Source organism: Lates calcarifer, linkage group LG7_1, assembly GCF_001640805.2.
Source record: "Lates calcarifer isolate ASB-BC8 linkage group LG7_1, TLL_Latcal_v3, whole genome shotgun sequence".
Classification (NCBI taxonomy): Eukaryota; Metazoa; Chordata; class Actinopteri; family Centropomidae; genus Lates; species Lates calcarifer.
Window position 1 is genome coordinate 20,781,424 of NC_066839.1, and position 21,926 is coordinate 20,803,349.

The 21,926-nt window shown below is 43.3% G+C and overlaps 1 protein-coding gene across 1 annotated transcript in view; it reads right to left on the minus strand.

The window, feature by feature from the left end:
- Nucleotides 1-21,926, minus strand: part of LOC108899283 (midasin) — a 66,207-nt gene that overhangs the window by 28,535 nt on the left and 15,746 nt on the right. Inside the window, 32 exon segments of the mRNA XM_018699658.2 lie at nucleotides 379-512; nucleotides 699-805; nucleotides 1,188-1,317; nucleotides 2,258-2,371; nucleotides 2,526-2,749; nucleotides 2,948-3,147; nucleotides 3,780-3,928; nucleotides 4,022-4,230; nucleotides 4,315-4,431; nucleotides 4,721-4,880; nucleotides 4,994-5,258; nucleotides 5,352-5,615; nucleotides 5,713-5,802; nucleotides 6,604-6,792; nucleotides 6,898-7,005; nucleotides 8,026-8,223; nucleotides 8,323-8,445; nucleotides 8,528-8,736; nucleotides 9,644-9,788; nucleotides 9,790-9,842; nucleotides 9,924-10,184; nucleotides 11,788-11,902; nucleotides 12,079-12,217; nucleotides 12,797-12,927; nucleotides 13,127-13,259; nucleotides 14,482-14,620; nucleotides 15,321-15,455; nucleotides 15,545-15,686; nucleotides 15,778-15,924; nucleotides 16,845-17,053; nucleotides 18,289-18,467; nucleotides 19,999-20,150. Coding sequence (XP_018555174.1) covers nucleotides 379-512; nucleotides 699-805; nucleotides 1,188-1,317; nucleotides 2,258-2,371; nucleotides 2,526-2,749; nucleotides 2,948-3,147; nucleotides 3,780-3,928; nucleotides 4,022-4,230; nucleotides 4,315-4,431; nucleotides 4,721-4,880; nucleotides 4,994-5,258; nucleotides 5,352-5,615; nucleotides 5,713-5,802; nucleotides 6,604-6,792; nucleotides 6,898-7,005; nucleotides 8,026-8,223; nucleotides 8,323-8,445; nucleotides 8,528-8,736; nucleotides 9,644-9,788; nucleotides 9,790-9,842; nucleotides 9,924-10,184; nucleotides 11,788-11,902; nucleotides 12,079-12,217; nucleotides 12,797-12,927; nucleotides 13,127-13,259; nucleotides 14,482-14,620; nucleotides 15,321-15,455; nucleotides 15,545-15,686; nucleotides 15,778-15,924; nucleotides 16,845-17,053; nucleotides 18,289-18,467; nucleotides 19,999-20,150 — 5,070 coding nt within the window.

A 21,926-nucleotide genomic window follows, 5' to 3' on the forward strand; every position in this document is an offset into this window, starting at 1 on the left:
TACAAAAACATCCCCGAGTCAGCTGGGGGTTTAACACAGGGCTAGCCAACTACAAGCAGTAGTAATTACATCAATACTAAAGGAGAAGAAGTAGAAGATGTAGTACAGCACAGTTTTTTTATGTATTAGCATCAATATTACTGGTATAGTTGTTTTAGTGGTAGTGGCAGTAGTAGCAGTACTGGCTGTAACAGTATCAGAATTAACAGCAGAATAGTGCTACTACTGCTATTGCTGCTCAACAATATTATTAGCAGCAATAGTAACAGCAGAGGTAGTAGCATCAGTAGTAACAGTGTTACTGGTAGCCCTAGCAGTAGCAGCAAAAGTAGCAAAATGGTGGATGTTAAGTGACTCTGATAAAGCAAGAGTCCTCACCTCAAACATTATGTGGTCTGAGATGTAGGGCTGTCCGCTCTGCACAGCCTGCAGGATGAAGGAGTTCCACAGGTCAAAGAAGGTCTGGAGGTGCATCAGCACTGGATGGGGCAGGTGACCAATATCCACAGTCCCTGTGGGGGCAGGAAAAGCACAATCTCATTACACACCACATTGAACTGATTAATGGTCATGTGCAGCTTGGTGGACAGATGCTTGGTTTTTGTTCGGACTTGTCACAGTAACTCTGTCGTACAGGTTGGTGCCAGGTATCGAGAACTGTGCTACAGCATGAATAATCATCAACGTCCTGTGCATACCTTTACTGAAGGCTGTGGCTATTCGCAGAGCACAGTTCTGAGCAGACAGGTTGATAGCACATGTGCAGATGACAGACCTCTCCTCTCTGTCCATCATCAGAACAATCCTGACAAACACACAAACTAATCATTAGCGCTTTACACATTTAACACTTCAACAGCTCAAAGAAACTCCCTATCTTCTACTGTTTGGATCACTAATTCCACACAAGATTACAGTACTTCAGAACAAATATCAGAACTATTGAAATGACATTGTTACAGGATACAGTGTGAATACATGTAACCATACTTTATAGTTCACCAATTCTAGAAACAAAATAATACAATACATATTTATTATACATTTAGATATTCAGAAATGTTATACATCACATTTTGAATTCTTAGCAGAGTATTGTGCTTTACACTCAAATTGTTACTATCTTTTGTCAATACGCTGTTTTACTGCAGCAGTCTTTGAGTGACGTATATGGCAAGTAATGTTACCTGTTGGCAACTGTGTTTAGTGCCTCCAGAAACTCCATGTATCTTTCCTCATCTTCAAAGTTACATTTATTGGCTAAAATGTCCAGATATTGTTTGTTCCAGCGCATGTCCACCAGAATCCTGTATTCATCTGCAACATAACGGATAAGGATTGTTAACTTGGTGACAGACGAAGCTAGGAATTCCTAACATCTCCTAACTGTTCTTTATCAAAGACTGTTCATCTCTAGTGGGAGAGGATTATATTTTACTAAACTTCTTTATGCTAGGATGCTGTTGAGCACAGATGACCTTAAATGTCCTGAAAGTAAATCTGGCAGACTGACTTCAACTGTCCTCCAGCATTTCCACTTCAGCTGACATTTAACCCTTTGACCGCTTATGCTTCAGTTTACACTTCAACTTCATTTAGAACCTAAACACCAGCTCAGTACTATTTCCACATTCTTTACCGGACTTTCCTCACACGAGTGATTACAACTGATTCAACTGATTTCATGACAACTTTACTTACACTTGGACTGTAACTGCAAACCTTTTCAGGTTTCAGGTCTCAAGTCACCTCTGAACAAAAAAGCCTCGACTTATTATCACTCCCCCACTTTCAGTGTTTACTCTTCATCTGACATTTCAAGTGATATTCGGCTTATACTAACCATAACTCACTTCCAGCCAAAATGACCACCTCCACTTCAACACAAATACCTCAGTTTATCTAAACTTTGTTCCAACTGCCAATTTTCAGGTGTGACTTAGTTTCCTTTAATGTCTTCAGTGTGTTTACCTGGTGGTAAATAACATCCTACTAAACTTCTTTTTCCTTGGTAAATGTGTCACCACAGATGACCTGAAATCACTAAAAGTATTTCTTGGGAAATTCCTAAAATTTCAACTTTGACTTCCTTGTTCTTAAAACTGGAATTATTCTCAGAACTGTTCAAACTACCCTCCATCACCATCTTCTATACATGAGTGAGACGGCCAAATACACACACAGACGCATTTGAAACGAGTGACCGCTTTGATGGTTTCTTCATTTAACTTTTAAAAAGAAAAAAAAAAAAGTTTACCTGTGCTGTGGGGCTGGAGCAGCTCTGCGAGTGACTTGCCCCTGGCAGCAAGTTTGCTAGCAAACACAGCCTTCAGAGCCCTGTTTCCTGCCTCCACCTGGACCAGAGCTGAATCTGGAAGAGTCGACAATGGCATAGTTTTAGGCTCCTGGTACCAGACAGTTTTATTTTCTGGAGCGTTGTGCAGTTACAGTATGACCTGTAATACCTGTGGATAGAGGGATCATGAATGCAGTTTGACAAAATCATACAACTTAGAGTAACAAACCAGGAACATATTTGTAGCTCTTTCCCAGGTGTGAGAGCCAGCTGCTGCGGAGGATCCAGTCTCCATGAGAAGCTTTCTCTGTGAGCAGTCTCACTGCAGTGGGGATCAGCCTCAGAGCGTCTCCCTCCTCCAGATCCACCACTCCCTCAGAGAACACCAGGCCTTCATGGACGCCACTGCTCTGCAGCGCCCTCTGCAGGTCACTGAGACTCAGTGGGCGATTCCTGTGCAAACACAGTAACTTCATGACTTTTTCCATACTGGTGTCGGGTAGGTCCTAAATTCACACCTCAACTCTTTTCAGTATTTACAATTAAACAGACACTGCAAAGCCTCTCAGGTCACATCAGTGGTGATGTGTTGTACTTTGGTGCTGCAGACTCGTGTGTGTGTGTGTGTGTGATTGTCGTTACCGTCCTCACCGTTTGCCCTGCAGGCTGAGGGTGTTCAGGCAAAATGAAAGGACCTGCCCGTCTCGGAGAACGGCAGAGAAACAGGAATCCTCGGCAGAGAGGAGAGCGGAGGGGAAGCCATCAGGCCAAACCCCCGCACACAGCAGCCCGCTGCCCCAGTCCTCAGTGTCGAGGATGGCCAAGTGCTGCTCAATCACCTGCTGGGCTTGCTGCAGGGGAAAAGAATGCAGTAATGTTTATTCATGAATGTGCTCATTAGATTTCATTTTGCAAGATATAAAATAAAACCATGGACATGGAACACTGACTGGGAAAACTGACCTGAAAATGTAATGATTTTTAATGAAGTACAATAAGGCAAAGTACAGAACAACAGTTAAAATGGGCTTTTCAGGTTATGGTTGTTGTTAAGGTATGTCATCACACACACCAGCAGAGGACTGTGGACATGCATGTGTTTCTACACTCCACTCAGGTGTCTGAATACAGTCTAATACAGTCCTGCAGTAAATCCTCCTTCACGATGGTTCCAATGTTGCAGTTTGTGTTGCAGTTGAACTCTATTGTGTTATACAGAGAGATGTTTCTATTATTTTGTCCACCCCATTTCTATAACAAGGGCAGGTTAAAATGAAGAACACCTGACACAACATTATGTCGATCATGAAGGTGGATTTACTGCAGCGCTGTTATATTAGCCTGCACTACTCTGAGCAAGGTGTACCTGGTAAACTGCCAAGTGAGTGTATGTATAGAAAACCAAAGTGGCCCAAAAATAGAATGTTTGGAGACAGCACAGGAGAGGGATGCAGGTATTGTACTGATAATGAGGCAGTGAGACCTTCTGGCTGGCAGTGGAGCGCTGGCAGAGGGAGTACGCCTCTCCACAGGCATGCTGCAGGGCACTGGGTAAATCCACACCTCTGTGCAGCTGGCAGGACAGCAGGCTGGCAGCATGGAGGAGGGAGGCCACTGATGAGGCAGGGGAGTCTGAAGCACAGGAGCCAGTGTGTTTTAGTGTTTTTAGCTGTGCAGATATGACATATGATGTATATTCATGCTTTGTCATTATTCAGCACCTACCCCAGATGGCTGATTTGATGCCTTTATGTATTTCAATCAGCAGATCACACACACAGTCCCCAGTCACTCCAGCAGTGTGAAGCAGGGTCTTCAGGTCCTGTGCGTCCCAGCAGACCCCCTCGTGCTCCCCGGGGATGTAAACCTCCACCCCCCTGTTCCTCATGGCTCTGGAGAGCTCCCCGTGCACAGGGTCCATGGTCAGGAACAACCTGCACACCCCACACATCACCTGAGCACGGCAAACATTTAATGACTTCAACCAAAAGTGAACTAGCTTCCATTTTTCCTACTACCTGAAGTTAGGATGGGGGGTGATTTGGGGTGTCTTCCCATCTATGACGCCGCGTTCATTGATGGTGAGGGATCCACCTGGCTCCAGCAGAGCATTGAGGCGATCCAGGACAGAAGCACTGACACAAAATACACAGCTCAGATCACCCAAGTTTAAATCACTGACACCATTATTTTTTTTTCAGGCTTGACTATTGGTTTCTTGAGGGATGTCAAAGTCAAAGTAATTGTTTCTAATTATCATCATGCAACACAAGCTTGTATAATGTACAGATGTAGTGCCTTTATGCTACTCACAAAAACTAATGAACACAAATGAATGACTAATTAAATAATAAAAGTGTTTGATGGTGGAGTGTGACTGTAGCTTATAGGCTGAAGACAGACACAACACTTGACTTTCCTCACCTGCAGAAGTTAACATTGTCCATGAGCAGCCAGTCACCAGCCTGCAGGGCCTGGACCAGCATACCGTCCAACCACTCAAAGCCTCCGTTTGTCCAGCCGTCCTCCAGCTGCGCCAGACGCTCCTTCAGCAGCGTGAAGTCCATCTGCAGCTTGGACATGTCTGGAGGACAAACAGGCATGTTACAGCAATGCTTTCTTATTCTCATCCTTACACTGAAGCGTTCCCCTCTCCCTCAGACAGTATCCAGTTACCCAGCAGTACATGGTCATTACCGGTGAACACTTTGAGCTTGGTGTTGAGTTTCTGCAGGAGGAGGATGATGACCTCCAGCTTGTTCAGAGCCTCTGAGTCGACCGTTCCTCCGGTTTCTTGCAGACCTTTGTCCTTCAGCCAGTGGCAGAACAGGCCCCACGTCTGCAGCAGGAACTCTGTGTCCTGGATGCCCACATCCAATGACATCAGGCCTCGTCTTATTACCATGGCAACTATGTAGTCAACGCTTTCCAGCACTTGTTGCCAGGGTCGCATGATATCCACCTGGAATGAGGAGAAGAGTGAGGATTGATGTGGTCTAATGTTTTCAGACAGTGCAGAGGGTTTGTCAAACTAGAACCCTGAGCTCCTGGTCACCTGTTCGAAGCCTCCCAGCAGCTCAGTGGTGTCCATGGCGCTGTTCATGGCCATAACTCTGAGGCGGTGTCCTGTCAGCAGAGCCAGCAGTCTCACTAGGCTGGTCTTTCCGCTGGCCGTGGGGCCGACCAGTATGGTCATCCAGCCCATCTCCACACACTTCATCAGGGACTCCAGGGGCCGCAGGGCCTGGTGTGTGATGGACAGTGGTGGGTCCAGAGCCACAGGGGCTCCGCCGCTGCGCTGCAGGACAGAGAAGCCCACCTACAAGGGCAATCCATGGGAGAAGAAATCCTTAACTTTGTTCACACAATTTTAGGCATTTGCTGGTGAAAAAGAGGATTGTAGTGTTTGGATTAACCTGCAGGTTGAGTGGAGTGATGTGGAACTGCCTGGACCCGCTATAAGGTTCAAAGTCCTCCCCAAACACCTTCCTGAACACAGACAGTACCTGTGTGGGACATCAGGACAGTGGGTTTTATTAAAGCTTTCCAAATGTTAAAGGAAGTAACAATGCAAAGAAAATAGAGGGTGGCCACTGAATGAAGAAAAGCCAGAGAATTCAATGTGCTCAATATGCAACAGAGACAGAAAATGTCAAAGACAGCTCCAAAAGGAAAAGGTACCTATGTTGGTATTAAACCTCTGCAAATACAGTCCAGCACTAACTCACAGTTGGTTGGTGTGTCCCCACACCACCAAACCACGATGAACCAAACAGATAAAACAACTCAGAACAAGAGAACTGGTCAATACTGCTTGCTTTGTTGCTTTTGTCTCTCTCTGTAAATATCATAATCTAAAGAGTATGGTCTAGACCTGCTCTATATGAAAAATGCCTTGAGATAATGTTTGTTGTGATTTGGTGCTATATAAATAACAACTGAATTGAATTGAATAGCTGAACACTTCCTTCTTTTCTGGACAAAAACCTAGTCCTGTTACTTATGTTGAGGAAGGTCTTTAATGTAACGCTCTCTATACCTGAACCACCCAGACTGACAGTGTGTTATGTGTGTGTCACAAAGTAAAAGTCTCAAACTGGTTTCATGAACATGACAGTGAGTTCAGTGAACTTCAGTGACCTCCACAGTCAAAAAAAAGAGAATATAAACCACAGAACATAGAGGAAAACTCCTACAGTCTGCAACAGACACTACTCCTTTGAGTATAATTACTTAAAATTCAATTAAACTTCTGAAACAAATTTCATGGAATGATACAGTAATAAAGTTGGTTGTGCACAGAGTACCTGAGCCTTGTCAGCCTCTGTTCTCATCCTGTCAGCATACACCAAGGCCACGTGCTGGCCTGGACTGAAAAATCCAGGTGACTGGTCAGCCTGCATCAGCTGACACCAGCGGAACATGTCGCGCAGGTTGAACTCCCAGGGGCTTCCTTTCTGACCCCACAGTCGTTCCACGCACACCTCCTGGACAAGCTGTGGGAGAAACAAAAAGCCATGAAACACCGCCTCATGCCGTTTTCACTGGGAATGATCACAGAAAGTCCATCCAGAGTCACAGAGGAGGGAAGAGACACCTACCCTGTTACTGAACTCCACCATTTTAGAGATGATTTCCTTATCAATGCTGGGGAAAATGGAGTCTCCAATGAACTCCATGTCTTTGCTGGTGAGCTGGTCTACAAAAACCTGGAGACACAGGGTGAGTCAGATTTAATGAAGAGTGATAAAAGACACATTCTGTGGGCTCAAATAAGGTTCAATAAGGTTCAGAGCTTGTGAAATGATGTTCAGAAACATTTCTAAATGTTGTCTATTGGCCTTTGTAAACCTGAGGAAATAGGAAAATTTAAATGTGCACAATTTTGTAAAAAAGTCTTTTTAAAGAAGTCCTCTACAGCTACAAATCTTTTCTACACATTCTTTTTTTTCAGTTTTACAAAACATGATAAACAACCACACATACTGAAGTCACTCCACCAACTCCAGATCTTATCTTATGTTTCGGTTTTCTCTGGAGCATCTACAGTGATTACCCACAAGTCTGTGAGAGTGGGACAGATTGTTTTCACATTTAACAAGTCCAGGGCTGCAGCTAACACTGATTCTTTTTTTTTTTTTTTGCTCATCACATTTTTCTTGTTCTGTCTGATCAATGGTCCAAAGATGCTGATCATTTTACTAAGACACAGAGAAACAGAGAAAAGCCTTTGATTTGAGGAGCCAGTGAACCTCTGCTGAAAAACTCACCGAAACAATGGATCAATGATTTACTGGTGCAGATTAATTTCCTGTCAACCCACTAATCAATTATCATTTATTTTGTTGAGTCACTGTGACTAATGCTGCTCTGTATCCCAACAAATACAACATGTGTGTACCAGTGAATCTGAGTACTGACCTGTTGAACATTCATGATGAATGTGCTCAATTAAAATATAAATTAAATACTGATGTTAATCAATGACTGACCACTGAGACTTCAGTCAGTTCTTCATGAAATGTCTCCATTAGTAATTGTCTCTGTTCTTACTGTAGCAGGTCGACCTTATTAGCAGCTATGGTACTGTATAGATACACTGTTTCTATTGCTTAGTGAGTTCAAGAAAAAGAATTATCATAATAAAAAATAAATAAAATCACCTGCTCAAAGAGGCAACAAATAAATGACACATTAAAGTATGTGGAACCATCTCGACTGCTCCTTACTTGTGTGAATCTGTTGAGGAAGGATTTGGGAAGTCCCTTACGCCCACCACCCTGAGTGAAGGGGTTCTGGCAGCCAAAGATCTTGGTCTTCTCATGCTGAACCTGGAAGCTCATGCCCAGTTCAGGGATATAGATCTCTGCTCGGTGATCGAAGCAGGCGTTCAGACCCTCCAGCACCGACTGAGAGGCCAAGTTCAGCTTTAACGTAGGAAACAAGCCAAGGTCGGTGTCATCAGATAACAGTCTGCAACAAACACAGGTACCCCACCATAAAAACTCCAAAATGTCTGAACCTACCTCATCCAGGACAACCCAGTGGCCTGCCTTCAAAGCAGCCAGAAGGGGGCCATCACGCCAGGCAAATTCTCCCCCTTTGCCTCCCTCCACTGGGAGATCTGTCCCGAACAAGTCAGTGACGTCCTGCCAGAGGATACAGTCATCAGAAAAAAGGTCATTTCGGCGCACAATGAAGAGTTTCATCATCAGTCATGTGAGGGATTACCGTTTGCTCCGACAGGTTGATTCTGACCAGGTGGTTACCCGATGCCTTTGCCAGTGCTGCCACCAGACTGGTCTTTCCTACACCGGGGGCGCCCTCCAGCAGCACAGGCCTCTGCAGCTTCAGCGCCCGCAGAAGCCTCTGGGCGTTCATCGCAGGAGTTCCTGCTGCGATAGCGTAATCGGACAGGTTCCGGCTCTCAGTCTGAGGCCCTGGGTACACAAACAGAGGAGCACAGAGTAATGAGCCATGTGATTTAGAGGGAAACTTCAATGTGTGTATTTCTACTAGAATGTAGAAAATATGTTGAATCTGTGGCAGTTTGATATAGTTTCACTATTTCTAATTAGACTGGGATATGGGGGAATGTCAGGTATGTCAGGTTCTAAGCACCCAGCACAACTCCAACCAAATGTGCACCGCCTTGGTCTTAAACAGGTGGTTTGACATTTGTCTGTATGCTTGGGTAGGCTCAGACATCATTAATTAAACTGAAAATTAAAGTGAAATCTTGGATCTGAATAAGAATCTGGTGACATGTGAATGATGAATCGCCAAGCCGATAAAAAATCATGCCATGGCACCACCTAATGTTATCTGTATAAAACAAACAAATAATCTGGAGCTCATAGTTGATGGGCATATCAAATCTGATGCCATTTAGAGACTCTGTTTGTAAGTTGTGGCTAAAACATTGTCAGTGTGGCACTGCCACCTACAGTCCAGTTTACACACAAATCTGATGACATTAAAAATTCAACTCTGAGATGACAGGGAGAAGGCGCTAGATTCACACTAAGCTTGGCAGAGTATCTGTGAAATATCTGGAGTCATTTGAAGAGTAAATTCAATTTTAAAAAGCTAAGACAAAAGTACAGTGATAAAAGCCTGTAAATGATTTTCAGCAACCACTTCCCAAAGAATGTGAAGTCAAAGTGAAGATGCAGCTCTATGTCTGAATGTGTTGTGATAATCATTTGACTGTCTGATGTACACCTAGTGATGTATGAACAGAAACATGAGAAGCAGATGATACAGGATATGGTCCACATCTTGGAATAAAAAAGCATTTTATAAATATCTTATTTAAAATGTATTAAGTAACACTGAAGCCCACACCTAAGGCAATGTAGAAGGGATCAATGCCAAAGAAGTCTTCGCCCCACTGGGGTTTCCGTGACAGGCTGCTGTCATAGACTCTCAGGGCATCCAGCATTTCCTGGTCCAGCTTGGTCATCTTGCTCAGCCGCTGGTGCAGGAAAGCTCAGGCACAGCCGGCGAGCCAGGACGGCGCTGTCTGCACAGGACACTGTTGTTCCTGCAAGAGATGGGAGACTCAGCTCACAAACATGTCCTGAGACAAACTCTAAGTGGAAGTAAAATCAAGCCGTCAGCTCACCAGAGCCGATGCCATCTATGTAGACCAGACATGCAGCGTGGATGAAGGCGGTGACGGTGTCCAATCTGAGGTCCCACTCCGCTTCTTCTTCGTCTTCCAGAGCTCCCATGGTCATGAAGCCATCCTCATCCCGCTCGCACACAGTGTTGAGGAAGTTAACCCATGACAGAATGTCTCGAACGCTCAGGATGCAGCGCCGGCCGAAGTCCTGCCGGGTCAGCCACTCGATGAAGTCCAGCATCAGCTCTGCAATATCACAGCCTGCGTTTGATGCAGAGAGGTGTTACCAAGGAAACAATCAGTAACACATTCACCATTAGGTAACGCTAATGCATATGTATTCAGTCCGGTCTGCATCATCAGTCATTATACAGATTAACAGTGCTTTAGCTGCTAAATGTTCCACTGTGTTCATCAATGTCAATTTTATTTTTATAGCACATTTAAAAACAACAAGGTTGACCAAAGTGCTCTACAAATTAATTTTAAAACAAACAAGAATTCAAATAACATAAAATCAGTACAATAAACAACCAGCTAAAACAAAAAGACACCTCAACATAAAAAAGGAGTCAAACTGAACTCAAATTAAAAGCCAAGGTAAAAAGGTGGGTTTTAAGATGTGATTTAAATGATTGTTTAGACTCTTCAGTGGATTTGTTGGTCTCTCTCTGTAATACTATTTAAGAGTATGTCTAGACCTGCTCTTATGAAAGTGCTTGAGATGACTGTTGTTGTGATACGCTATATAAATAAAATTTAATTGAAATATGGAGTGTTAACTTATTTCACAGTCTAAAAGAAGCCACTGCAAAAGCCTCATCCCCTCTATGCTTTAGTTTACTCCTTGGCTGCACTAAGAGCATCTGGCTAGAGGATCTTAGTGCTCTGCTGGGTTATAAAAGTCGAGCAGCTTGGTTAAATAACTAGGTGCTATACCGTTTAAAACCTTAAAAGTGAGTAAAAGAATCTTAAAATCAATATGGACACGAACAGGGAGCCAGTGTAGATCTGCTAAAACTGCAGTAATCTAGTGGCTAACTTTGTCTGTCTGTTTGCTGCTGAGCAGGAAGCAGACAGAAGGATTTGACCACAAGTTTTTCAGTAAAAACTGCTGCAGCTGGAAACCAGGTTTGTGAATGCACAGTAAACAATAGAACTTTCCTAGTGCTGCCTACAGTAGGCTGGCTACTCTTCACCTCTACTTCACCACTGCTGTATTGTGCCCCAGAGTTTCAAAAAAAACTAATATGGACATGGACATAGATATTACCAGTATGGGACATAAAAACAGATCAACAGGTTTTTAGCCTGACTGCAAAAGCAGTGAAGACCAACTTAGTCTTAGTGCATTAGTACTACAGTTGATGTCTTACTCAAACTCTAAAATAAATTACCATCAGCCACGGCTGTACTCTGAGTTCTGTGCTAGAAAGCAAATGTAAAATTAAGATGGTGAACATGATAAACATTATATGTACATTTAGCTCAAAGCTCCCCTGTGTCTAAGTACAGTTCCACAGAGCCACTAGCACAGCTGTGAGGCCTTTTATTACTGTTAATGCAGCTTGTTAATTATCTGTCAGTTACTTCAAAGAGAAATCATTCAGTCTTCAAAATCTCAACAACAATTGTGAGATGTAACAGTTCTGTAATAATGGTTATATACATGTTAGCAGAGCTGAAGTGACTCTAATTGCTCATCCAGTCTCCAGTGCCAAAAAATCTGAAATATTTATTGTATAATATGAAATCTCAACGGGGAAATCTCAGCTGAACTTAGGGCTGTCTGAGAAGCTTTGACTGGATGACTGTAACTACAACTTGTCTGAGCGTTAGTCTGCATCTGTATAAACTCCTTTACCATCGAGTGAAAGCCCAGCGCGCAGGTTGTGTTGGATGATCTGAACCAGGTCGCTGCGGCTGTTGCTCTGAGGACACCAGATCTCTGTGAAGCGGTTCCTGAGGGCAGGAGAGAGCTGTCCAAAAACATGCAAGCACACGAGTCACAATCTTCCTGCAACTGGTTCAAACTGGTTTCTCTTCAAGCACATTCAAACATTTTAAAGTTTATTAGTTAAATCACAGGGGCAAAAAAATATCCTCGCTTCAAACTGAGTATTTCACACAATGGAGACATTCTTGCTTCCCTTACCTCCTTCTTGCCAAAGTCTCCTCCAGGGTTCATGGTGGCAACCAATCGAAAACCTGCAGCTGCTCTGATCAGCTCCACACTGTCATTGTCCCCGCTGCCTTTCTCTGCCAACACCAGGGACTTCTCTGTTTCCAGAACACTGACAACAAACACAACACACTGTCAGGGGCTTTTCTCAGTCTGCTCTTCACCTGGTTGTGGTTGTCAATGGTGACTCGGTCTCAATCTAAACAAGACCACCTTGTTAAATATAAAGGTAGAGGATAAATAACTGTTATGTTAAGAGCATCATCTAAGTCTAATTTGTGATAGAAAAAGGAACTCTGTTTTGACAAATCTGTCCTGAGAGTGTCCTATATCGAAACTACAGGACAAATTATATTAAAAATGTGATCTTGGTTCCTATTTCTATGCAATCTCATTTTGAAATGACAATGACTCTGTCACATTTTCATCAGGGACATCAGCTTCATGAGAACAAGCGCTCCTACTTTCTCCCTCAACAAAAATGCTGAGCAGCAGCGTGAAGGTCTTCCACACAGAAAGGTTCTTGTTCAAAGGTTGTGTAAGGAAGAGAAGACTGGGGCTAATGTTGTAATGTTCAGTGTCAGATTCAAGAAGCTAAAAACAGGAGTGTTTCCTGTCTGTTTTCCAAAATTGATGTGCTGGTCCTATATCCCAATTTATTTTGTGTGTGTGTGTGTGTGTGTGTGTGTACCTGTTGAGTCTTTCCAGCACTGAGTCGTCTGCCAGAGAGATCTCATCCATGAGGAACACTCCACCCTCCTTCATGGCCAGCACCAAGGGACCGTCGTGCCACTGAAAGAGCCTGCCATCTTCACCATCCGGCTATATATATATATATATACATATACACACACAGACATGCACACATTAATAAGGTCATAAGTTCAGGTCAGCTTTTACTGCTGTGCGTTTTGCTCATCTCTGCCAGCTCACAAAAACCCCCTGGGATGCCACTCTACCTCTGAATTTTTCCTTAGCCTATAGATTTGACATGGCCACCTGCCTGTGGCCTCATCAGTACCTGATGTGTGTGTCTGACAGGTCGCAGGCCTCCCAAGAAGTCTGACGTCTCCATGTGTAGGTGACAGTTGACTGAAAAGAACTTTTGTCCAGCCAACGCAGCAAACAGCTGGCAGATTGTAGTCTTTCCACATCTGGTGAGGCAACGAAAGACTAGCATGATTAAAAGGAGTAAATTTTATACACACACACACACACACACACACACACACACAGATGATATTGTGTTGATTGCAGAAACGGAGATACATTTTTTGATTAATGATGAACATTTTAGGAGGCATTGTGAACAGCAGAGCAGGTAGTTCTTATAAATAACTTGTTTGGTCCTCAGTCAACATCTGAGTTTTAAAGTTAGTAAAGTTGAGTAGTAAAGTTTTGGCAGAATCAGCTGAAGGAACGTGAGAATCAGGATGCAATGAAATGAAACTGTTGCCTGACCTCAGTTTTTCATTCTTGACTAAACTTTCTAATAGAATGGTCGACTCAGTTTCACTATCCGCTGCACTGAGTGTGGGGTGTTTAGGACTCCCCTGACAATCGGGATATCCAGAATCGAGCCATGAGATGTTTTGTTACGGTGCAGGAAGTTACTGCTCAGTGAGCTTCTGCAGGTGAATATGGAGTGGAGTCATGTCTTTGAAAAATTGAATGGGCATCATTTTTATTTTCTAATTTTTCTATTTGTATATGGGAAATGGAACACTGCAACACAACAATTTCCCGCAAGGGATCAGTAAAGGATTTGGATTCAGATTCAGATTCTTAGGAATAACTCACCGTGTAACATAAATAAATACAGTTCAACAAAAACTATTAAAGGTTAATGAAGGAGATTTAGAGACAAGAAATTTACAAGAAGCCAAAGCTTAGAAACTGTAACCAAATTACAGATGATGACTGTGCAGAACCACATATTGAAGTAAACTTACAGAGAATCAGAGGTTTTAGTGCTCAGTTAAGAGCTGGTACTTTATCAGAGGCAGGTGAGGCAGTTATAAAGGTATTTCTGAAGAGCAACATTTGTGTTTTCTTTGTGATCTTGGGGTTGTTGAGGACGAGTCTCATTCTGTATTTCACTGCCAGGTGCAACCTGACCTGAACCCTGATCTGTTCTGGAGTCTGATGCAGATGTGTTGAGTTGGATCTTTAATGTGCAGAGACAGAGGACTCTCCTTAAATGCACTGCAACATGCATTTAAGGGTTCATGTTAGAACATGTTATGACAAGTTAATACGTGAACGTACAGGTGCAACTGAGATCAAAATCCCTGCATATGATTTTTAGCTATGTACATTTTCCATGAACTTTTTGAAGCCCCCTCGTATGTATATTTATGTACACATATATCTTACCCAGTGTCTCCTACCAGCAGGACAGACTCGCCAAATCGAAGCGCCCGTCCTACCAGCACAGCCAGTCTCCTCATGCCATGTGTCCACACCACATGGCGGAACTCGTCTGGAACTCCAGCAATGCTGTCGATGAAGGGACCTGGCAACATGATACTGTGTTAATCAGACAAGCTCCATTCTCATCTTTGATTTTCAAATTAATTATTAACTCTGAATCTGTAGTGTCCACTTTTTTTTTTAAAGTGACAGAACATAAAAACAACCCAGAGAAATGTGGAGTTTAATGGCCAGTCACACACTCCAGTGTGCAAAATATGTGCCGTTAGGTTTAGCATCACATCGTGGTGAACAGGAAGATGGAAACACTGAGGCTCCTCAGCCGGACCTTGCAGTCACAGAGCTGTGTGTCTTAGTCCATCAGCAGTCTTACAGCAGTTTAAGTCAAAGTCAGAGTCCTACACACAATTAGGTTATTGACTCCTCATGATATTGAAGCAGTTCTTTACCAGTCACCTCTAAAACAACACTTTTCTTTTTCTGACAAATCTTTTCTACACATGCACAAACTTGAATTTCTCATGCAGATTTATTTAAAATGTTTACAGAGGTTGAGCTACAACTACAAACTTTGAAATTATCTGTGGACATCACTTTACAAGCTCTGAATCTTTTTAACCCTAATTTGAGTCCATAAAATCGGTGCACTGACTCAGTCATGTCAGTAATCTACCGTAACTTTGCCTTGAGGTTGTACACTCTGAATGCGACCCCTGGGGTCAGACTGTCAACGCTGAGACACTGATGTGTAGTGCTGGAGTGAAAAGTAATGTTCTACTCACTGAACTGGCTGGTCACCTGTTTCTGAGAGAACAGGTTTTCAGGGTTCACGGTCCTCTTGAAGTGCTTCTCCAGGACAGACAAGATGGTGGCCTCTTCCTCTGGCTTCCTGACACGTCCTGCCAGCAGCATGTATCCTGATGGAGAAGACAACGGCTTTATCTAGGGTTTGAGAGGAACAAAGGTAATGCCTGGTAATTTCACCGAGACGTCTGACAAGCCTCACCGTCGTCAGCTAAATGCTGCAGCCAGTCCTGAGAGGCCTCTGTCTGCTCCTCCAGCCTGTAACGGTCTGCCCAGCGGAACAGATCTCTCAGGGTGATGAAGCCGTGTTTCCCCGCAAACACAGACGACCCCCTGCGTAAGGACTGGAAACACAATCCACACATACAGTGAGGATCACCCCCCCAAAAAAAAGGCAGGTCGTATGAAGAGCAAGACAGACAACAGTACTGTTACCTGAAGGTCTAGCATGACCTTGACCAGTTTGGTGCAGTAGGACGGAGGCAGGCGACACCTCTGGTTGAGGATAGTCTCCAGCTCTTCACTGGGCAGCTCGTCAAAGTGCAGCTCCACAAAGCGGTTCCTGAAAGCTCTGGAGAGGACCTGGAGGTTGGAAAGAGGTCAGTTAGTAAAGATAACTCAATCTGATTTTATGTTTTGATTGACAATGAAAAGTATATTGTGTGTATAGCCAGTGTATTAGTTTCACTGAGCTGAATACAATACATTGCTACCTGTATGAATCTTATATCCAGCTTTTATTTTGTCAGAGAGGTGTTGATTCATGTTTGTTAGTGGTAGAAATGTTTCACTGTACTGCATTACACTGAAGACTAAAAAGAGAGAGATTCCTGCCGACATCTGTAAAAGGATGATCTTCTGTAACAAATCTGTTTCCCTCATCCAACTAATCCAGGGCATCGCTGGAATCACCCCATCATCTCAAACTCAGACTCATCTAATATTCAGCAATAAACTGACCAGATTATTCAGTTTACTGACGGAGCTATCAGACACAAAACATAGGTTCATATGTCAGCAAGAAAGTTAAAATGTGTCAAACGCCACACAGTCTGAAAAGAAGTTTAAACCCAGTATGCTGGAGTGAGATATTGTCCACAGACGATCTAGGGTCCGTATTTATGAGCACAATTACTGAGGTCAAAGGTGAATTCAGTCATCTAATCCCCAGAAGAAGCAGAGGGACTGCACCTTTCCTGTGAACACCAGGATCATCACCTGGACAGTACTGTCCCAACAGTGAGGTATGGTGGTGGCAGCATTATGCTGAGAGACACGGTTCATTTTTCAACACAACAATGACCTGAAGCAAACAGCCAAGATAACACTGAGTGTCTTCAGGACAAGTTTCTGACTGTCCCTGAGTGGAGCAGCAGCAGCAGGAGTCCAGACTTAAACCTCAGAGAGGATCCAATCTGACAGAGCTTCAGAGGATCAGTAAAGACTCGAAGCCATAACTGCTGCCAAAGGGCTTAAGTATTTCTGAAAACAGAATGATGTACCTTTCTACCACCGTAGAGACCAGGGGGATTCTGGGTAGCAAACAGCTTGAATCTGGGGTGAGCCTTAATGACTTCCTGTGTCTCGGCCACAAAGAGCTCCCTGTTGTCATCCAGCAGTCTGTTGAGAGCCTCCAGGACATCAGTGGGGGCGAGGTTCAGCTCATCCAGGATGATCCAGTAGCCCTTCCTCATGGCGTCGATCAGAACGCCTGGAGCAGATTCACAAGCACACAACATGTTAATCTGGGCTGGAGCCAGAGTTCAATAATACGCATGGGAAAATACTGCTTCAGTGTGTAACAATGGGTGAGTATCTTAAGAGGAATGGAGCTGGCAGTCAGTGTAATTAAATGCATTTACACTTGTTATGGATTTTCTCTGCTGACTCTGCTGTTGACTAATTCTGTGTATATAGTAACTAATGCTGTAACTCAGCCCCTCCTTAAATCCACATTTTAAAGGATAATTCTGGTGTTTTCTGATTTCTCTCTCCTGCAGCTCTGAGCTCCAAGTCCTTTGGTACACACACAGTTACACAAAGAAATAATTAAGGCTACAATGGCTCCCTGTTCATCAATTAGTTGATCGACAGAAAAATATTTTGATAAGTTTTGATATTTTGATATTTAAGCCAGTTCCAAAGTGAAGGAGATAAATCTGTGATGGTTCCAGGTGTCAGATGGAACATTACACTGAGTTGAATCTGACAAAACAAACCACTTCACATCATCTCTGACAGTTTATAAACTGAATGATTCATTTATCAATCAACAAAATAATCAATGGACTGATCAATAATGAAAACAATTATTAGCTGCAGCTCTAGCTATCACGTAATGTAAACTACATTTGAGGGCCCCAGTCTCTTTATGACACAGAGAAATAAGGAGAGAAATATAGCATCAGTCATGTTTGATTACGTCTCGTGTCATTTGTTGTTTTCTGTCTGCAGCTTTGTGTGTTTTTAGTCGTGCTACTGTCTGTGACCCAGTCTCCTTTGAAAAAGAGATTCTTCATCTCAATGAGATCGTCCTGATTAAATAAGGGTTAAATAACTCAATAAACTGATAAGTTGATGTGGGTCTTTTCAGGGGATCTGCTGGGTAATAGGTGATTTGGGACCAATGTACGACAATAAACACAGTTTGACTCCCCACCACTCACACAGCCAATTCCTAATATTAATTTGTTGTTCAACTTCACAGTACATATCATCACAGTTTTGTATTGTAACAGACTGCCATAATATTTCAGGTATATATTCCATTACATTCCATTATGTTACAGTGCTTTGATTTTATTCATACCATATCTCACCCAGAAACACAAGATTGAGATGTAAAGGCCAAATAAATGTGAACTTCATGTAAACACATGTGGAAGTTCTTCATAAAGCATCTGTCAAAAAGTCTGTCCCAGGTACAGACTGAATGAGTGTTCGTACCCTCTTTGAACACCAGCTTGCCCCTGTCGTCTGATGAGTAGCAGCCTATGTACTCCTGGATGTCGGTGTGCTCGTGGTTGTTGATTCTCACACACTGGTTCCCGGTGGCTGTAGCCAGCCAGCAAATCAGACTGGTCTTCCCCACAGACGTCTCCCCCTGGATCAGCACTGGGTGAGTCCTGTGAGGTGAAAACATTAAGAGACAGAGTGAAGGGGAGCTCAAACATGAGAATGAGGAGAAATGTGATCTCTGTGACATGATAGTTGGTGGTGATCAGCTGACAGCTCAGCTCTGCCCCTCTCTTTACACAAGTGTCCAAGACATATGACTGCAGACCTGATGATATAACCACAAAGCTGATGATCGATCTAAGGAATGGGGTGTTCTGGTACACTTATAAGCACACTTATAAACCACTGTGTGCTTGAACATGGTGTTCATTATGGACGGTCCATGATAGACACAAAACGAGTCAAAAACGAGTCAAAACTTGGGACAACTATGGAAAACTATTTGACTATTTGGTACCACTCCATCTCCTGGCTCCCTCCCTGCCAGAGAGGTGACACTTCACATCCCTAATCATTTTAATGCCACAGTCTATCTGAGTGTTGTTGCTGACCATGCTCACCCCTTTATGGCCACAGTTTACCATCTTCTAATGGTGACTTGTCACAAAGCTAAAGGAGAACACCTTTGGGATGTGGTAGAACAGGAGGTTGGCAGCATGAGAAATGATGTGATGCAGTCATGACAACATGGAGCAGAATCTCAGAGGAAAGTTTCCAACATCTGGAGGAATCCAGAGCAAAGAGAGGAACTACCCAGTGTTACTGTGTGGTTCCTAATAAAGTGCTCAGTGAATGTATGTAATAGAGTGAAATTAACTCCTGTACAGTTTCTGTTTATGAGGTTGCCATGATCACACAATTGCAAGCTGTGTGCATTCACAGCAGCAGTGGGTGCCCTCCCTGGCCCTGCTGCCATCATCTTTACATGTGTCTGTGTAGGTTCTCAGTCATCCAGGTCATGATAGTCTGAAGTGCTAGAAGGCAACTGGACTTCTTTTAGGCTCCTTGAAGATGTTTCACCTTACTGACGAGAGGTGAAACATCTTCAAGAAAAAAAAGAAGAGGAGGATTAGGAAGAAGAAGAGGGGGAAAAGGAAGAGGAGAAGGAGGAAGAGGAAGGAGAAGAGGAACAGGATGAGTAGGAGGTGGCTGCTTGACGTATGAAACCATCTTTATAGCCACAGGTATGTGGGTCTCCCAGTACACATTGGTTTAGTCTGGGGCTAGTTTCTGTTGGTTGAGCTGGTACCCCTTTACACAAAGCCAGCTCCATAAAGAAATGTTTTTCCTACTTTGCTTTGCAAAACCTTGACTGGCCTGCACAGAGCCCTGACCTCAACTCCATCCAGTGGCTTTAGGATGAATTGGAACAGCGACAGTCACATCAGCGACAAACCTCACTAATGCTCACTGGAGTTCAGGGTGTGAGCTGTCCTTAAACAGAGGCATACACACTAATTGCTTCCTGCCCGGCAGGTCACTGACTGCAGGAGAATTCAGTCCAAACACATTTTTGTCCTGATGCACTCTGATGCGCTCTTTCCTACAGGGCCAGATTTAGCTCTGTCAAAATGAACATCTGGACATTGATAAATGAACCCATTGATTTGGGGTCAAGCGGGGTGACAGTTTTCCTACCCTGCAGAAACCACTCTGGCAAGGTCGCGCAGGTTGAGTTTGACTGAGGTGGTGAGGATGTAGCTGGGGTCTAAAGCTGGCTCCATCTCCCCCTGGGATACCCAGTAGCCCTCTACCTCCACACAGGGCTGGCCTGAGGGTGCTGGGATGGGCTGTAGGAAACAGTACAAAAGGCTTTTCATAATCTGTTCAAAAACATCCAGCAAATTGACTTTATCGTCTTCACCTCTGAATCTGGACATAACAGCATTTATTAACATGTTTTATTCAAAAAATAGCATGTCTACATAAAGTGTAAATATACATAGATCTATAGTATGCATACTGACTACTGACTATAATAATAATATTCACAACTCTTCTCTTACTGTAAACTAAACAAAATCATAGCAAAGCAAATGATAGTCAAGTCTATGATACGAGCATGAATAAAGGGTGGTTGTTAATAAAGACCAAGTCAAAAACACTGCAAATACTTATACTCTATCGGTCATGGTAAATTATCATGATGCATATTTCCAATGCAGCTTTGCAGCAGCAACAAGTGGAAGAGAATAATGTGTTACACAGAGAAAGTGTGGTGAGTATGAGATGCCTGATGGAGTTGGTGCTGTGGAAATACACTGCCTGGCCAAAAAAAAGTTGCCACCTGGATTTAACTAAGCAAATAGGTAAGAGCCTCCTATTGGATAATTACTACATGGGTGATTATCTTTCAGCTGGCAACAAGTTATTTAACGCCAACTGATGCAATAAGTAGCTTCTCACTTCTTAAACCACCATGTCGAAAGACACAATCCTGTGGTCGTGGAGAAGATGTTAGTCTGTTTGAAGAAGGTCAAATCATTGGCATCAAGCAGAGAAAACATCTAAGGAGATTACAGAAACAACTAAAATTGGGTTAAGAACTGTCCAACGCATTATTAAAAACTGGAAGGATAGTGGGGAACCATCGTCTTCGAGGAAGAAATGTGGTCGGAAAAAAATCCTGCTTGATCGTGATCGGCGATCACTTAAACGTTTGGTGAAATCAAATCGTAGAAAAACAACAGTAGAACTCAGGGCTATGTTTAATAGTGAAAGTAAGAGCATTTCCACACACACAATGTGAAGGGAGCCTTAAGAAAACCACTAATCAGTGAGGTTAATCAGGAAAAAAGGCTTCAGTTTGCTAAGGAGCATGAAGATTAGGACTCTGGAGCAATGGAAGAAAGTCATGTGGTCTGATGAGTCCAGATTTACCCTGTTCCAGAGTGATGGGCACATCAGGGTAAGAATAAAGGCAGCTGAAGTGATGCACCCATCATGCCTAGTGCCTACTGTACAAGCCTGATGGGGACAGTGCTATGGTCTGGGGTTGCTGCAGTTACTCAGGTCTAGGTTCAGCAACATTATGTGGCTAAAGAATGAGGTCAGCTGACTACCTGAATACACTCAATGACCAGGTTATTCCATCAATGGATTTTTCTTCCCCTGATGGCACGGGCATATTCCAAGATGATAATGCCAGGATTCATCGGGCTCAAATTGTGAAAGAGTGGTTCAGACAGCATGAGACATCATTTTCACACGTGGATCAGCCACCACACAGTCCAGACCTTAACCCCACTGAGAATCTTTGAGATGTGCTGGAGAAGACTTTGCGCAGTGGTCTGACTCTCCAATCATCAATACAAGATCTTAGTGAAAATGAATGCAACACTGGACAGAAATAAATCTTGTGACATTGCAGAAGCCACAGCGAATGCGTGCCGTAATCAAAGCTAAAGGCGGTCCAACGAAATATTAGAGTGTGTCACCTTTTTTGTTTTGGTGGCGACTTTTGTTTTTTGGCCAGGCAGTGTATGTTTGTTACACTGAACAACAGGTAAACATGGAGCAAGTTTTGAATTTGCATTGACAGCAAAAACAGGAACAGATCAGAAAAC